This window comes from Antrostomus carolinensis, unplaced genomic scaffold (assembly GCF_000700745.2).
Source record: "Antrostomus carolinensis isolate BGI_N321 unplaced genomic scaffold, ASM70074v2 scaffold3966, whole genome shotgun sequence".
Classification (NCBI taxonomy): Eukaryota; Metazoa; Chordata; class Aves; order Caprimulgiformes; family Caprimulgidae; genus Antrostomus; species Antrostomus carolinensis.
Genome location: NW_010321052.1, coordinates 10,437 through 25,938, shown reverse-complemented (window position 1 = coordinate 25,938; position 15,502 = coordinate 10,437). Strand labels below are relative to the sequence as shown.

Genomic DNA, 15,502 nt, shown 5'->3' with positions numbered 1-15,502 from the left:
TTCACGGCTCTGTGGGATTTGGCCTCATTTTGCAGAAATGTTTAGACTGAATTATTAGAGTCCTATGACTTTTTATGTGGAAGTACTATGCTGAATAACTGATGCTGTGTACTTCTAGTTGTAAATGAAGTAACAGTGTTTTTAGGTAATAATGACATTTGAGAACTCATCATTTGAAATTAAGTAGGAACAGCAGTGATAAATTGCAAGACTGTACTTGCTCTCAACTTGAAAATAATCTGCTCAATTAGACTTTGGGGAATCCACAGTTGTCACCAGTGATTCTTTTTTGGGGGAGACTTTTCTTGAAAATAACTTAATATCATCACATATTCAGCGTCCCCTTTGTCCACGCAAAGACTAGTCAATCTATAGAATTAGTATTGTAAGATTACTTTGGGCTTATATGAACCAGAATAATTTATTTAGAGGGGAGGCTTATTAGTGTGAGAACTAAGAGCAACCTGGAAATTAAAAAGGAATGTTTTGATGACAAGCAGCTTCTTCAAGTCGAGGGCCATTTTCTTCAGGTTATTTGAACTCATTAGGTAAGGGTCTTAAAATTAGCTTTAATTGAGCTGCTTCAGGTAGCTTAGAAAAAGATGTCTCATTAAGTGCCTGCTGGGGAAGATACTGTGGAGTTTATATCAGATTGTTGCTCTCATCACATTTACTGTGACCTGTTAAATTTCAGCTGACTGCCTGTTATAGGGAGTCCCATAACTTGTGTTTCTTTACAGTATTTTTCTTTCTTCCACTTAAGGTACATGGTCATTATTATATTGCAATTTGCTTGGAAATATGATTGAACAAAAAATTCCCTTGCTTGCAGATAATGCACACTTTATTTGTCTGACTTCATCTTCCAAACACTAGCTCTGTCTCAGTAAAATTGATTATCTTTTTAAGACCTGCATTTTCTCCCCATAAATTTATGCATTAATTAATCTTTTACTATCTTGTTCTTAACTGAGCTCTTGTTAGCTCAAAACAAAACATCTTTTCTCACTCTTGAATTGTTTATGTGTGGTTTTCTGCCTCCTCTCCGGTTCTTTGACAGGGGTCCACTTCTGATCAGTATACAGTCTGATCCCATCAGTACCTATGTCTTTGAGGTAAAATAATTCAGCTAATCCCTCTTTTGTAAAGAGATATAAGGATTGATTGAGTTATTTTTGTCGTTGTTGTTTTTTGGGGCTTTTTTTTGTTCCAGCATCACACTGGTGACTGTGTTCAATTTGTTGCTTACGCTATTTTCAGGATTGCTGCCTACCAGGAGATGATTGCACCTCTACCTTGCACAGCCGTTGCTGCCATTCTATTCAGGTGAACAGATTTCTTGCTCCTCCCTGCATGTATTTGTTTCTACTTGGCAGAACTGCACTGTTTGAATTGACCCACCTATTTTTCCTAAGCAACCCTGGGCTCAAATGAATCACTTTTCCTGATGCTTCATTTGCTTTAAGTCTTTGTTGTTCCCTTCTGTACCTCCATGTAGGAAATTCAGCTCCATTAAAAGTCATGTCATCGTTGTTCTCTCCCCCTCCCTTAAAAAAAAAAAAAAATTCCTCCCTGACTGTGAGTCTTACACTGTTCTAAAGGTACATTTACCTTTTTACAAGCTCTTAGAGAAGTAGTCCAAGGTGTCAGGCTCTTACACAGATATAAATTCCCTGTGAAATCTTGTAGGAGGAGCAGAAACAACAGAAGGATGCTATAATCTCATAATTCTGTAATTCTCTAGCTATCCACTAAGCACAACAGTTACCACCTTAGAAGATAATTCTGAGGCAAGTACAGGTGACAAATTTTATAGTTCAGTAAGTTTTTTTCAACATCCAATTGCCTGTGGCAGTGGTTTCTAACCTGTCCTCAGAGGATCATTGTCGATAAATTGGGAAGACTCAACTGTGGTGTGTTAAGTCTTGTAAATAAAAGTTGTGTAAATAGTGGCCTGTGTTTTCCTAATGTTTTGTACTTACTTGATTCATTAAGCAGGTGTTGTAAAATTACTTGGTAATACTAGCTGCCAAATGATTTTTAGGACTGTCTTGGCTACATACTTATTTAATGTCCTCATGTTTTTAAACAATGAGATCTGTCTCCCAAGTGGAAGTCTCTGGCTATGCATTTAACATTATCATTTCCAGAGATAGCTTTCTGGGTAATTCTGAAAAGGTTTATATATCTATACATATCTATATACACGTTTTATGTTCTCTTTCTTTCAACCTGTTGCTTTCAAGATTTATCAGTGTTTAGGAACTAAACATTCTTGGACTCTTCCTCCATGTATTGTTGAAAGATAATCAGAGGGCCACTAAATTGGTGAAGGGTTTTGAGGGGAGGCTGTCCGAGGAGAGGCTGAAGTTGCTTGGATTATTCAGGCTGGAGGAGACTGAGAGGAGATCTCATCACAGTCTGTAACTTCCTCACAAGGGGAAGAGGAGAGGCAGGCGCTGATGCATTCATGATAACAAGGTATTAAGAAAAGATTAAGATGTGCCAGGGGAGCTTTAGGTTGGACATTAGGAAAAGGTTCTTTACCCAGAGGGTGGTGGAGCACCGGAACAGGTTCCCCAGGGAGGTGGTCATGGCACCAAGTCTGACAATATCCAAGAAGCATTTGGACAAGACCCTCAGACACATGGTCTGAATCTTGGGACTGTCCTATGCTAGGGCAAGAATTGGACTGGATAATCCTTGTGGGTCCCTTCCAACTCACAACATTCCATGATTCTATGATCACTTTGAGCACTAAGCATGGTTGTTTTATAATGTACAGTAATCCTACATAACAACTGAGGATATGGACTTGGAACTATAAGCAGTAGCTTACCTGAGATGGAATTTGTCCTTTACTCATCTTAATCCACAAGCAGGATTACCACAGGGATCAGCAAATATCCAGCGCTTAACACCACGAGAAAACAAGTGCTAGGATGGGGCTGCAGACATCAGTAAAAGCAGAGGTCCTCATTTGCTTTTTTTTTTTTTTTTAATGTAACAGAAAGAGTTGGGGAGCAGTACTCTTGTCTCTAGCTTGGAAAGAAAAATGCCTGAGTGACTGAAATGGGCTGTTGGGGGCTGCTCATTTCCAGGATCCTTTAGAGACCTTCCCCCTGCAGCTCTAACTGAACGTATTAGTGCTCTGAAAGGATTCGTTATACCAGGATAATGCTCTGTAACTCCTCAGAGATACAACATAGGCAAATAGAAAATTCTCTTTTCTTTAAAATGAATAATCCAGATATAGAGATGGAAATTGCCCACAGTGCTTCTAAGGCAAGGTTTCACCACAACTCTGTAAATCACTGTTGTAACTTAGTAGTAGAATGTACAGAAAAACCCAGCTGGAACTTTGCTCCTGGATGATTAAATCCCCAGAGCCACTGGTTACTTATTTACAGTCGGGCGTTCAGTCATGTTTACAGCAAGTCCTGTGTGGGTTTTTTGCCCATTAGAGGTGATGGTTACTTGTTCATTCAAAAACATGGTTTTGAATACAAGATCTTTGCACCAAAACTGCTCATCCTTGAATGATTTGCAGGAGCTTTCTCAGTCTATGCTTGAGAGTTGCTGCTGCCCCATATCCTGCAAAATTAGTATATATTGCAATGAAAACTCTTTTCAAGTGAAAAATCAATCCAGTATTAGGTTTTAAGACTATTGATCAACAGTACTTGCCTGAAGGAACACATAGCTTCAAATGTTCTAGGCATATTTATGTAAAAAGTACGGTATGTATGTGTTAAAATGTAAATTCTGGTTTCTGCAGATATTAAATATAGTTGATGCTGGTATGGGGCCTGGTTGGCATTTTAGAATGGCAATAGAGGAGATGGCTTCAAGTTCAAGTGTTCTTGAGTTGGAGGGGACAGTTTAGGTTTTTCCAGTTCCTTTCCAAATATGATTTAAACTGCTTTGTTCACTGGAGACAAGATATCTGGAAAATGCCAGAGTTACTTTGGAACATAACTTGAATTTTCATAGAATTTATGAAACTTAGAAACACTATTTTTTCTCAGCTCTTTGAAGTTTTGCATAGATTTCAAAATGTATCAGACTGATTCAAGATGAAAATTTCTGTGCCAAATGAATAAACTGACAGCCTTTACTTATATCCTTACTTCTTGGGCTGTAGAAAGGGTACTGTAGCCTCTCTGATTAGTGATCTAGCTGGTAGAGATGAAAGAAATGGAACCAGTAAAAACTCTGTCTTCCTTTTCCCACTGAAAATGGGTTTAGGAAACACAGTTTCCCACTATTTTGTGTTTCATGCTTCAGATCTACTGCCAGAGGGCTCCCATCACTCCAACCCTTACAAGTCAGGTATGTAAAAAGGGGTTTTTTGTGTGTTTCAGGAGGTACCTCCTAATGGCACTGACTTCATGTTTAGTCTGGAATACGATTGGCTTGAGTGCAGCTATGGATTCTAAACCCAATATACTTCTCTTTCTGGCTGATGATCTTGGCATCGGAGACATAGGTTGCTATGGGAACAATACCATAAGGTAAAAGATCTATTGTATAAGGTACAATATATTTAACACTGTAGAACACCTGCCCTGGCTACTTATAGACTGATTATAAAATAAGAAATATTAATCTTAATCTCTTAATCCAAGGCTCTAGTAATTGTATATTTAAGTACTTGTATATATGCACATAGGATTGGGGCCTAAGTAAAGAGTGTGCATGGCTGTGTCCTGAGAAATGGATTCTCCAGTGGCTAAAACCCACTTCACCTGCTGTGTCAGACTTGTTACTGTATCAGTCCTGGAGTATGTAAAGAAGAGATTATTTTATATGTATTTATTTATTTATTTATTTATTTTGAGGAACTGTTCAAAAGCTCTAGTTCTTCTTTGCAATTTTTTAAAATAAGTTTCAGGTTACTTTGCTTCTATTAAATGTGAAAATGTTTTTTAGGACCCCGAACATTGACCGCCTGGCAAGAGAAGGAGTGAAACTTACTCAGCACATTGCTGCAGCTCCGCTTTGCACTCCAAGCAGAGCAGCATTCCTCACTGGCAGATATCCCATCAGATCAGGTTGGGCCCATTTTTAATTACAAATTTCTGTGCATGGTGCTGGGGTAGCCAAGAAATACTGGAACAGGAGAAGTCAGCTGTTCCCTGAACTTGGGATAGAAAATACATGGTTAGTGGCTCAAACTTTCTATAGGTAACTTCTGAATGGGAAGCGCCACCTCACCAGCTGACAGAGCTTTGGCTTGACTTCAGAGGAAGTGGGAGGTCTATATGATGAAAATAGATCTGTATGGAGAAATGCCAACAGCAGTAATAGCTGTCACTTCCTTAGAGCAGTGGAGCCTGGGGCAAACTGATGGAATTGCTTTTGATGGTGATGGTTAGAGGTAAGGGGTTGAAACAGGGCTTCCAAAAGAAGTGGGCAAGTTCATTGCCAATGTAGTGCAGAAAGTCACAAAACTCTCATGAAAATGGAGTGTTGGATCCATTCCCCACCTACCAAAGGTGCCTTTTGGAGGGCTCTATAGATACCCATCTGTCATCAGGCATTAGATAGGAAAATTAGATGCCTACTTGGAGACCTAAGTGCAAAATTGTTGTGTATTTTGAGTGAACTGTATCTCACTTAACATGATACAACATCCCTTTTACATAGGGAAATGAGCTGTTATCTCTCATTTTAGATGAAGAGAGACTAAATTATCACAGTTACTCGTAAAAGCAGAAAATACCAGTTTTACCAATTTCATGGTAAAACTGGTGCTAAGCAGTATTAGTTTTGAAATACGGCTCTTGACTGCCTGAAGTACTTAGGCACACTCGTGTGACTGCCTACAAGATATGCTTGGTTTTATGTCTTGTGAGGAATTCAGGCTTCAGGTTTTGCTCCTGACATGGAGGTTGGCCAGAGCAGCCCAGCCTCTGCCGGCAGAGAGCGAAAGGCCGGCGGGAATGACCGGAGATGTTTCTGTCAGGGATGGCGTCCAGCAGCCGGTACCGAGCGCTGCAGTGGAATGCTGGGTCAGGAGGGCTCCCTGCTAACGAAACAACGTTTGCCAGGCTGCTGCAGCAACAAGGCTATACTACTGGACTGATAGGTAAGGAGAAATGTTTTGACATGACCTTGAAGAATGACCTTGTTACATGAAGAGAATTTAGGAATTCTGTTTGCCCAAAGTGATCCATTAGTCATAGATACAGATCCTCTCCAAAGGACTGGAGGTGGTGGTGGAGGGAACCCTCGTATTTGCAAGATGACTGAAAGTTTTACAACAATGGTAATGCCTGTCCAAGGCACTCAAAACTGGAAGAATTAAAAACTGTGTCATGGTTATAGTAAGTGAGTGTTTATTTTACTTGGCCTAAGACTTTTCAAAGGTTAGTCCACTGTGAGAGTTTTGTTAATGTAAAGATCATTCCAAACAAAACAGTATCTTTAAGTATTTAATCTGCCTTAAGGAGGCAAGAAGCAGAGAAACAAAAAAGGATGGGGAAAGAAAGGAACAAAGTTTGTACCCACAGAGGAGAAGTTGAAGCACAAGTGTCTCATAGATGAGGTTGTGAGGTCCCAAAGAGGGATGATACTGTGACTTTTTCCTCAGATGAAGCCAAAATACAAAGGTTTTAGGGAAACACTGCCCCAGAGCACCTTCCTGTCTGTGACTTTGGTCAGACCTTAACAGTTTCAAGTTACGTAATTCTTTGCCAGATATCTCTAAAATCAACTGGCAAAGTCTCTCTTTTCCTTTCCATTTGCTTTTGTTACAGTCAAGCAACAGGTGTTCTTGCAATGGGTCCCTTCACATAGATGGGTATGTAGGGTGAGCACTGCATCCCTTAAAGGTAGCCCAGGGGGTCTGGGGCCAGCTGTGCCAAATTCATTTCCATCTCCAAGTGCTGGAAATACATGTGGTGGTACTGAATCATGAGCTAATGAAGTGTAGTCTTCCTGGCTAAGTCTGTAATTACTTGGCAATCCCATAACCCAGCAAACCTCAGGGTCCTTTGATCCAGCACATTTTCTCAGCAGACAACTAAGCAATCTACTTGCTCTATTTTGAGCAGGGATAGAGTGAAAGGTTGTTGGTTTTGTTGGGGTTTTTTTTCTCCTTTTCATATATAGTAGGGATGTGTCTGGGAAATCATCTTGCTGACTCTGGTGATCAAGATATCTGTTAACATTGGCCAAAAGTTTACTAAGTCTTCCAGTAAACTTGTAGCATTATGTTAAAATGAAGTTGCAAGTAAACAATGGGAAGTTAGGAAGGGAATGTATTAAAGCAGCCACCGAGTTAGAGTACTTTAATCATTGAATCGTATCATAGAATCACTTGGTTGGAAAAGACCTTTGAGATCATTGAGTCCAACCATCCCTGTCTACTACTAAACCATATCTTCGAGCACCCCATCTAGCTGTCTTTTAAATACCTCCAGGGATGGTGACTCAACCACCTCCCTGGGCAGCCCATTCCAGTGCCTGATAACCCTTCCAGTGAATAAATTTTTCCTGACATCCAATCTGTACCTCCCTGGCATAACTTAAGACCATTGCCTCTTGTTCTGTCACTATTTTCCTGGAAGAAAAGACACACACACGCCTCCCTACAACCTCCTTTCAGGTAGTTGTAGAGAGCAATAAGGTCTCCCCTCAGCCTCCTCTTCTCCAGACTAAACAACCCCAGTTCCCTCAGCTGCTCCTCATAAGACTTGTTCTCCAGACCCTTCACCAGCTTTGTTGCCCTTCTCTGGACACGCTCCAGTGCCTCAGTGCCCTTCTTGTAATGAGGGGTCTAAAACTGGACACAGTATTCAAGGTGGTGCCTCACCAATGCTGAGTACAGGGGAAGGATGACTTCCCTGGTAATGCTCTGATCCTCATTGAAAGGTAATGAAATCCCAGCCGTAGGTGACCCTTAGCTGAGTTGCTGAGCATCTTGCAAATTTCTCTGTTTATCCCATGACCGTTTGGGGATCACCAATTACAGTAGGACATTCACCTGATCAGGGACTGGTTTCTCACATTCCCCCTGTGCACAAGGATGCTGGGTCCATACTCTGTTGAAAACCAGAGTGACTCGCCTAATTCCCAAACAGATGCTCATGTTACCTTGGGCTCCTTTTGAGTTGTCCACCTTAATGTTCTAATTTCTTTCATGCTTTAAAATCTTCAGGAAAGTGGCATCAAGGTGTAAATTGTGACTCCTTCGGTGATCATTGTCATCATCCTTTAAATCATGGGTTTGACTACTTTTATGGTATGCCTTTTACACTTCTAAACAACTGTCAAGAAAACAAACCTCCAGAGCTGGATGTAGCCCTTCAAGCTAAGCTTTGGCTTTACAGTCAGATAATTACTCTTGCTGTGCTCACTCTCACTGCTGGAAAACTGACTGGTTTGATTTCCATCCGCTGGAAGATAATCTCCTGTTTTACTTTGGCGGGCAGCCTTTTCTTCATTTCTTGGTACTCCAGTTATGGCTTTGTGCACTATTGGAACTGTATCCTGATGAGGAACCATGATGTCACTGAGCAGCCAATGAGGATAGAGAGGACCAGTTCCCTCATGCTGAAGGAGGCGATGTCATTTATCAAAAGGTAAATGATTGTCTGTAGTTTTCTTTAAAGGAACCAGGATGTTCTGAGCGCTTGGAGTAGAGGATTTTTCGCCAGTAACTGTAGCTGTATCATGATAACTGCTTTGAAATTCATATCAAAGTTCTCTACTTAGAAACCCAGTGCACTTAAATTTTAGTTGCAACTGTCTCACATTGGAAGCTACAGTAAATGAGATTTTGGCTGGATGGTCGCACTCAAAGAGTTGCAGTCAACAGCTCCATGTCCAAGTGGAGAGCCCAGTAACTAGTGGTGTTCCTCAGGGATCGGTATTGGGGCCGGTGCTGTTCAACATCTTTGTTAGTGGCATGGACAAGCTTGAGAGGTGGGCCTGTGCTAACCTCATGGAGTTTAACAAGGCCAAATGCAAGGTCCTGCACCTGGGTCGGGGCAACCCCAAGCACAGATACAGGCTGGGTGATGAGTGGATTGAGAACAGCTCTGAAGAGAAGGACTTGGGAGTGGTGCTGGATGAGAAGCTCAACGTGAGCCAGCAATGTGCAGTTGCAGCCCAGAAGGCCAACCATATCCTGGGCTGCATCAAGAGAAGCGTGGCCAGTAGGTCAAGAGAAGTGATTTTCCCCCTCTACTCTGCTATCGTGTGGCCCCACCTGGAGCACTGTGTCCAGTTCTGGAGCCCCCAACACAAGAAAGACATGGACCTGTTAGAACAAGTCCAGAGGAGGCCACGAGGATGATCCAAGGGCTGGAGTACCTCCTATGAGGACAGGCTGAGAGAGTTGGGGCTGTTCAGCCTGAAGAAGAGAAGGTTTTGAGGAGATCTTATAGCGGCCTTCCAGTACCTGAAGGGGCCTACAGGAAAGCTGGGGAGGGACTTTTTACAAGGGCAGGTAGTGATAGAACATTTCACTCTACAAGCCTCATTTTGCTCTTTTTTCATAAACCCTACAAAACACCTAGATAAAATGTGTCTTATACTCAAAATTATTTCATGTTAAAATCTCAAAACACTTTAAATCTATTTTTATCAATCAAGAAGGAAGCCAAGGAAGATCATTCATTTTCTAGATTCAAGTTCTGACTGCACAGACTTCTAATAATATTTCTGTGCATGAAGTGTCTTTCTGTAAAACAGGGAAAGTAACTATTCTTTTCTTAAAGTTTGTGTGAGCAAATATACTGAAAATTGTAAGTAGCCATCTTAGAAAAGCCACATGAATATTAAAGTAAATATGAGACTATCTGGTTGCATTTAATTAAAAAGGAATCAGAGTTAAGCATCTGATTCATTTAAGCTCTGTGCAAATGCTGTGCCTGTTTACACTGGTATTTGAAAATAATCTGGCTGAAAAGGATCATTCTTGCCCACATTTTGTGTAAAAAGAAAACCATGAACTATGATCAAGGGGGAGGCACTAGATGTGGGTACAGTCTAGACCCGATGTGTGTGTCTGTGCATGGATGAATATGAAACCTTCAAAAATATTCCAAATGCACAACAAAAAATATTTTAATTTTTGTTTTCTTTTTAAGAAACAGGCATGGACCATTCCTCCTGTTTGTTTCCTTTTTACATGTTCACACCCCGCTCTACACCACGGCAAAATTTCTTGGGAAGAGTCGTCATGGTTTATATGGAGACAATGTAGAAGAAATGGACTGGATGGTGGGTAAGTATTTTTCATGAAGGTTTCGTTTCAGACACAAACACGTGTGTATCTTAAAGCAGGAAAACAAATAAGGTCAAAATACAGACAGAAACCTAAGCTATTAAAAACTTGTTACACAGCATTACAAAAGATTATTATTGAAGCATTATAAATGTGGCTTGATCTTTCTCACTGGTTAATAGGAACCTTACTGTCTCTCTTCTTAAATTTAAGGCAAAATTCTGGATTTGCTTGACAAAGAAGGTTTGAAAAATCATACATTCACATACTTTGCCTCTGATCATGGAGGACACTTGGAGGCTCAGGATGGATCTGCCCAGTTAGGTGGCTGGAATGGTATTTATAAAGGTAGGAAAAACACTGTGACCTTACATGAACGTTAGAATTGGAAACATAATGAATTTGCCTGGCTGAAGCTATCAAGGCTGGAATGAGTTGCATTTTTAGCTTGAAATATAGGTGACATACAGAGGTACTTTAATTTTAAAGTGACCTTTTCTTTCAGTAAAGTGTAAGCATTATTACACATCTCCTTGATAAAGGTATCATCTGGCTTGATACTTGTAAATTATTTGGTGTTCTCAGGTAAAAGGCACTGGAAAAAATGTGATAGTTCCTTATATCAAATTCTCTCTCTCCGCTTCTCTCTGAGGCTTTTTTCCCTTTTTCCACAATAGGACTGTTTCCTGATTTGCTTGTTTCTTTTTCTCATTATGTTCCAGAAATCATTGCTGCCCAGATAATCAATACATAATAGAGTAAAGGCACATTGTGTCATGACTTGCAGAAACATTTTTTTTCCCTGAATGCTTTTATGTTCTGCCCAAAATCAGTGATTAGCATAAAATCCAAATGGCCTTTGTCATCTAAGAGGAGACCTGGAATTTTGGCTCCTATGAGGTGGATGCTCTGCTGCTGAGCAGTGGAGGTTGCTGGCCTGTATGAAAGGGGAGGGCTTTCAGTTAGTCTGTTCATGCTCCATCTCACTCCCTGCTTTTGCTTGAGAAAGGGCTTCTCTTTATGGGTGATAAGACTGATTCATAAGCCTGATGGGATCTAACAAAGACAATGTTTTTTTTTCCATATTGAATATACGAATTAAAACAGTTTTCTTTTTTGGGAGCTGGATAAATATTGTCTTCATACTCCCATACTCTTCAGTCCTTTGAGTTCTTCCAATTTCCAGTTCGTCCTTTTTTGCTGGGAAGCTCTTCAATAACACAGGTGAACATAGGCAGCCCATGAAAGGGAGGATAACAGAAGATGGAAGCTGTTTTATTGTTGCTGAACATAGTCTTTTCTAGCTAGAGTTACTATTCCTACCCTCACCTATGGTCAAAGTAAAAATAGACTTTGCCCTCCCCCCCATCTTGTTAGGTTTGGATGTGTCTCATGTCACATTTTGGGGCCTTCTGAAGTACATGAAGTCCAATACAAATGAAGCTTTGAATCTGCTGCTTAACCAGTGTGTTACTGCATCTTTTTCTGTATATTCAAATGCAACAAGACAATGAAGAGGTTTGTGTTTGCCTCTGAACTGCTGTATGTTGATACATTTCACTGCAGGTGGAAAAGGCATGGGAGGCTGGGAAGGAGGGATCCGTGTGCCAGGAGTATTTAGGTGGCCAGGAGTGTTACCTGCAGGCACAGTTATTGATGAACCCACAAGTCTTATGGATATTTATCCCACGGTTGTTCATCTGGCTGGAGGAACATTACCACAGGACAGGTATGGAGATGTTTGCCACAGGAGAGTTTGATAGGAGAGCTAACTACTAAAAACTTACTCTGTGTGTTATCATCCGTGGAGATCTCACAGATCTCCTTAGTCTCAAGCCTAGTCTGAGATTTTAAACTAGTGAGCAAACTCTCCCAGATATGCCCACAGGTATGCGTGGTGCCAGAGCAGTTGTTCCTGCCAAAGACCAGGTGCTAGTTTCAAACCTAGCTTCAGCCTCCTTCAGGAAAGAACTGATGGCTGAGGTTGTTTTAGCACCAACTGACTTGACTTACGGACACTTACAAATACTTCCTAAAGTCATGAAACCCATCCTTGCTCAACAGATTTCTTTAAGCTCCTTTGGAAAATGCTAAATGTAAACAATTATGCGATCAGTATTGATTTCCCGAATAAATTACTTTTTTTCCGCTAGACCAAGCTCTAAATATTGTTTCTGTATTGCTAAAGGGAATGAGCTGACCCAGCTAATAAATAAATAAATAAATAAATAAATGTCTGCAGAATTAAATATTTGCTTGGCAGTCTTCTGGCTGCTCTAAATCTATGACCAAATTATTCTGTATGCTGTCTCGAGCACTGGTGCAGCCTGTGCAAAGGCAAGTATGCAGTTCACTGTTGGGTTTGCCTCCACCTGAATATGCTTCTCCCCATTACATTAGGGTGATTGATGGACGAAACTTGGTGCCTTTACTGCAAGGAAGAGTTCAAAAGTCAGAGCACGAGTTCCTGTTTCACTATTGTGGGTCCTACTTGCATGCAGTGCGGTGGCACCAAAAGGACAGTGAGTATAAATGTTTGTTCCGTTTGTTCCATGTCAAGAGTTTTCTCCTCTTGACAGCCATCTTGCTTATAAACAGATTTCTTGCGTGAAGAGTACTGACCTCTGAGATTCTTGAAATTATTGTGCATGACATACTGGTAACTCTGGCTAGCTGGAGGTGTCTTACAGCAAATAAATATTTGTAAGTAACAAAGGGAATGCATTATAGGAAACAGGGTGGGAAAATAGTCTGCCTACTACTACACTGGAAAGTTAATGTGGTTTTCTTCATATTGCTAGTGTTTTCCATCTTCAGAGTCAGTATTCCCCACAGAGAATCTGATTTGTGGTGATGAGGGTACCAGGGTGTGTGAGAAGATGTCTCCTTAGTAGATAGCTGTACTCCTATTGCTTGAAGGCACTTTCCATTTTCTTCTGTTGTCTTGTAGTTGTGCCATAAGATTTCTTTCCTGCCAGGTGGAGCCGTCTGGAAGGCTCATTATGTGACCCCAGACTTCCATCCACCTGGGGCTGGAGCTTGTTATGATAGAGGATTTTGCCCGTGTTTTGGGGAAGGTGTGACCCATCACGACCCTCCGTTGCTGTTCGATCTCTCGCGAGACCCTTCTGAAGCCGAACCGCTGGCGGCTGACACCGAGCCCCGCTTTGACACTGTAGTAAGGACGATTGCAAGAGCTGTAGACAAGCATCGCAGGACGCTGACTCCAGTCCCAGAACAGCTCTCCTTGTACAATGTGGTGTGGAAGCCGTGGCTGCAGCCGTGCTGTGGGACGTTCCCGTTCTGTTGGTGTGATAAGGAAGGTGACAGCACACTAACTTTGTGAGATGGATGTCTACTAACAAGTCCTGTGGCACTGAATCCTCTGCTGACAAAGCTGTGGGAAAATAATTGTGTGCTTTCTCTCTCTGGTAAGCAAAGTGGGTGAAAATAAAGAAAAGGAATGTCAATCAGAGGTTTTCCCCTTCGTTCTTTGCCCCTAGCCAAAGTCTAACAAAATCCTCTGTGGTGTGGTAAAGAGCTTGAATGGAGACTGGTTTTGCAGATTTGCCTGTAAGAGACAGCTGTAGAGGCATATGCCTAAACACTTCTGAATTCATACCTGCTCAAGGAAGATGACTGGAGAACTCTGCAGAGAGCCCAGTGTATTGTGCTGAGTGGGCAGCGGTAAGAAATACTAGACTTACGTAGAACTCTAGATGTTTGTAATTGTCCCTACAGTCAATGAATCACGGTTGTACTCAATACAAACATAGTAGTTTGAGTCATTATTGCTTCCTGTACTGTTCTATTATCTCTGCAGAAATATTGTTACAATTCTGAGACAGAGACAGACCCAAGAGAGAGCAAATCTGATTCTGTGAGGGATCGTCCTCAAGTTACAAAGAGCTTTTTGAACAGATCTGCAGCTTTATCTGGGTAACAGTAACACAGATGACAGTATGAAGTACAAAATGTTGATGTGCAGTATACTTCTGCAACAGTTGCAGAAGAGAGAAGCATTTTACTCCTCAGAAAGAAATCCTGCTGCATGCTAATTTGGCAACAGGAATTTTATTGCATGTAAGATGCCAATAAAAAATATTTTGGATTAATAGTTTGCACTGTTTCAATTTCAGTTCTAGAAAAACAGGATTCACTTGAGAGTCATATTTGAATTAATGCTCAAAAATATTTGGTAGCAGTATATGTAAACTTACAAACTATGAAAACAAACAAAAAAACAAACACAAAAAAACCCCTAGCCAAACCAAAATCAAAAACAAAACCTCCCTGCAGTGGTGTGACCCTAGCCTGACTTTCTAAGGAGACATAACTTTGCACTGAAGTTCGCAGTGAAATTGTAGACATTTTAGGGCTTTGAACTGTAGTAACTAACAGCTGTATTTTTGCAGGAGTAGATGCAGTCAGAGTTTATTATAAGCATGCTGCTAGAACTCTAGGGGAACTGGGGTTCGAATTTAGTAAATGGGAAAAGATTATTTTAGTTTGGTTTTCATTGTTGTTTCCCCCCCTGCCGAATACCCCTGCAAACATTTTACTTGCTCAGCCAGTTTAGTCGATTAATGCTTTTCTTATTTCTTAATGTTTTTTCATGTGTGACACAGAGACAATTTTACAGATTTCTGTTTTTGACATTTCAATATTTGTGTTCTTCACTTGTGCAAGTTCACTCAGAAAACTTGTTGGAGGTAGAAAGGACTATACAAATGTCAGTGTCAGACATGTGCAAAAAGCCAGATAGAAAGTGACAGTATAAAGCACACAATGACTCAAAAACTGAATTTTTGCTGGCAGAGAATTTGTCTGTATGCAGCAGGGAGTAAACAGCAGCTTCCTGTGCTCAGGCACATTGGAAAAACAGTTATCTGAAAAGAAGGAAATACTGCAAGGCTCAAAATGCAGAGATAAAAATCATCTCCTTTCTGCTTCATTGTTACAAAGTTGTTTGTTTTGTTTTAGAAAAGTCTTGGTTTGAGCTTAGGAAGCTTAGTTCTGCAATGTTTGTGCTAGCAGAATGCCTCCTCTGTTTCCAGACAGAGTTTTGTTATCTGGGGAAAATTTAAAAGTGGGGGGTTTGTTCTGGTTTCGTTTGGTTTTTTTAAGGCGTGCCAACAGCAGCACGGGCACATCTTCAGTCGTGGTCACGTGGTGAGAAAGATGTAAACAATCTAGAAAGGCTGAAAGAAAAGTTTAGTCATTATTTGGATGAAAGACAGGTGGAAAATAATACTTATGTTATTG

The 15,502-nt window shown here is 40.8% G+C and overlaps 1 protein-coding gene across 1 annotated transcript; it reads left to right on the top strand.

Moving 5' to 3' along the window:
* Positions 1 to 1,279: 1,279 nt before the first annotated feature.
* LOC104526338 (arylsulfatase D) lies at positions 1,280 to 13,583 on the top strand. The gene is made up of 10 exons (XM_010169772.1): positions 1,280 to 1,326; positions 4,365 to 4,514; positions 4,933 to 5,054; positions 5,969 to 6,091; positions 8,165 to 8,588; positions 10,101 to 10,237; positions 10,451 to 10,585; positions 11,804 to 11,966; positions 12,638 to 12,759; positions 13,216 to 13,583. Exons 1-10 carry the CDS (start codon positions 1,280 to 1,282, stop codon positions 13,581 to 13,583), a joined length of 1,791 nt encoding a protein of 596 aa, XP_010168074.1.
* Positions 13,584 to 15,502: the final 1,919 nt, after the last annotated feature.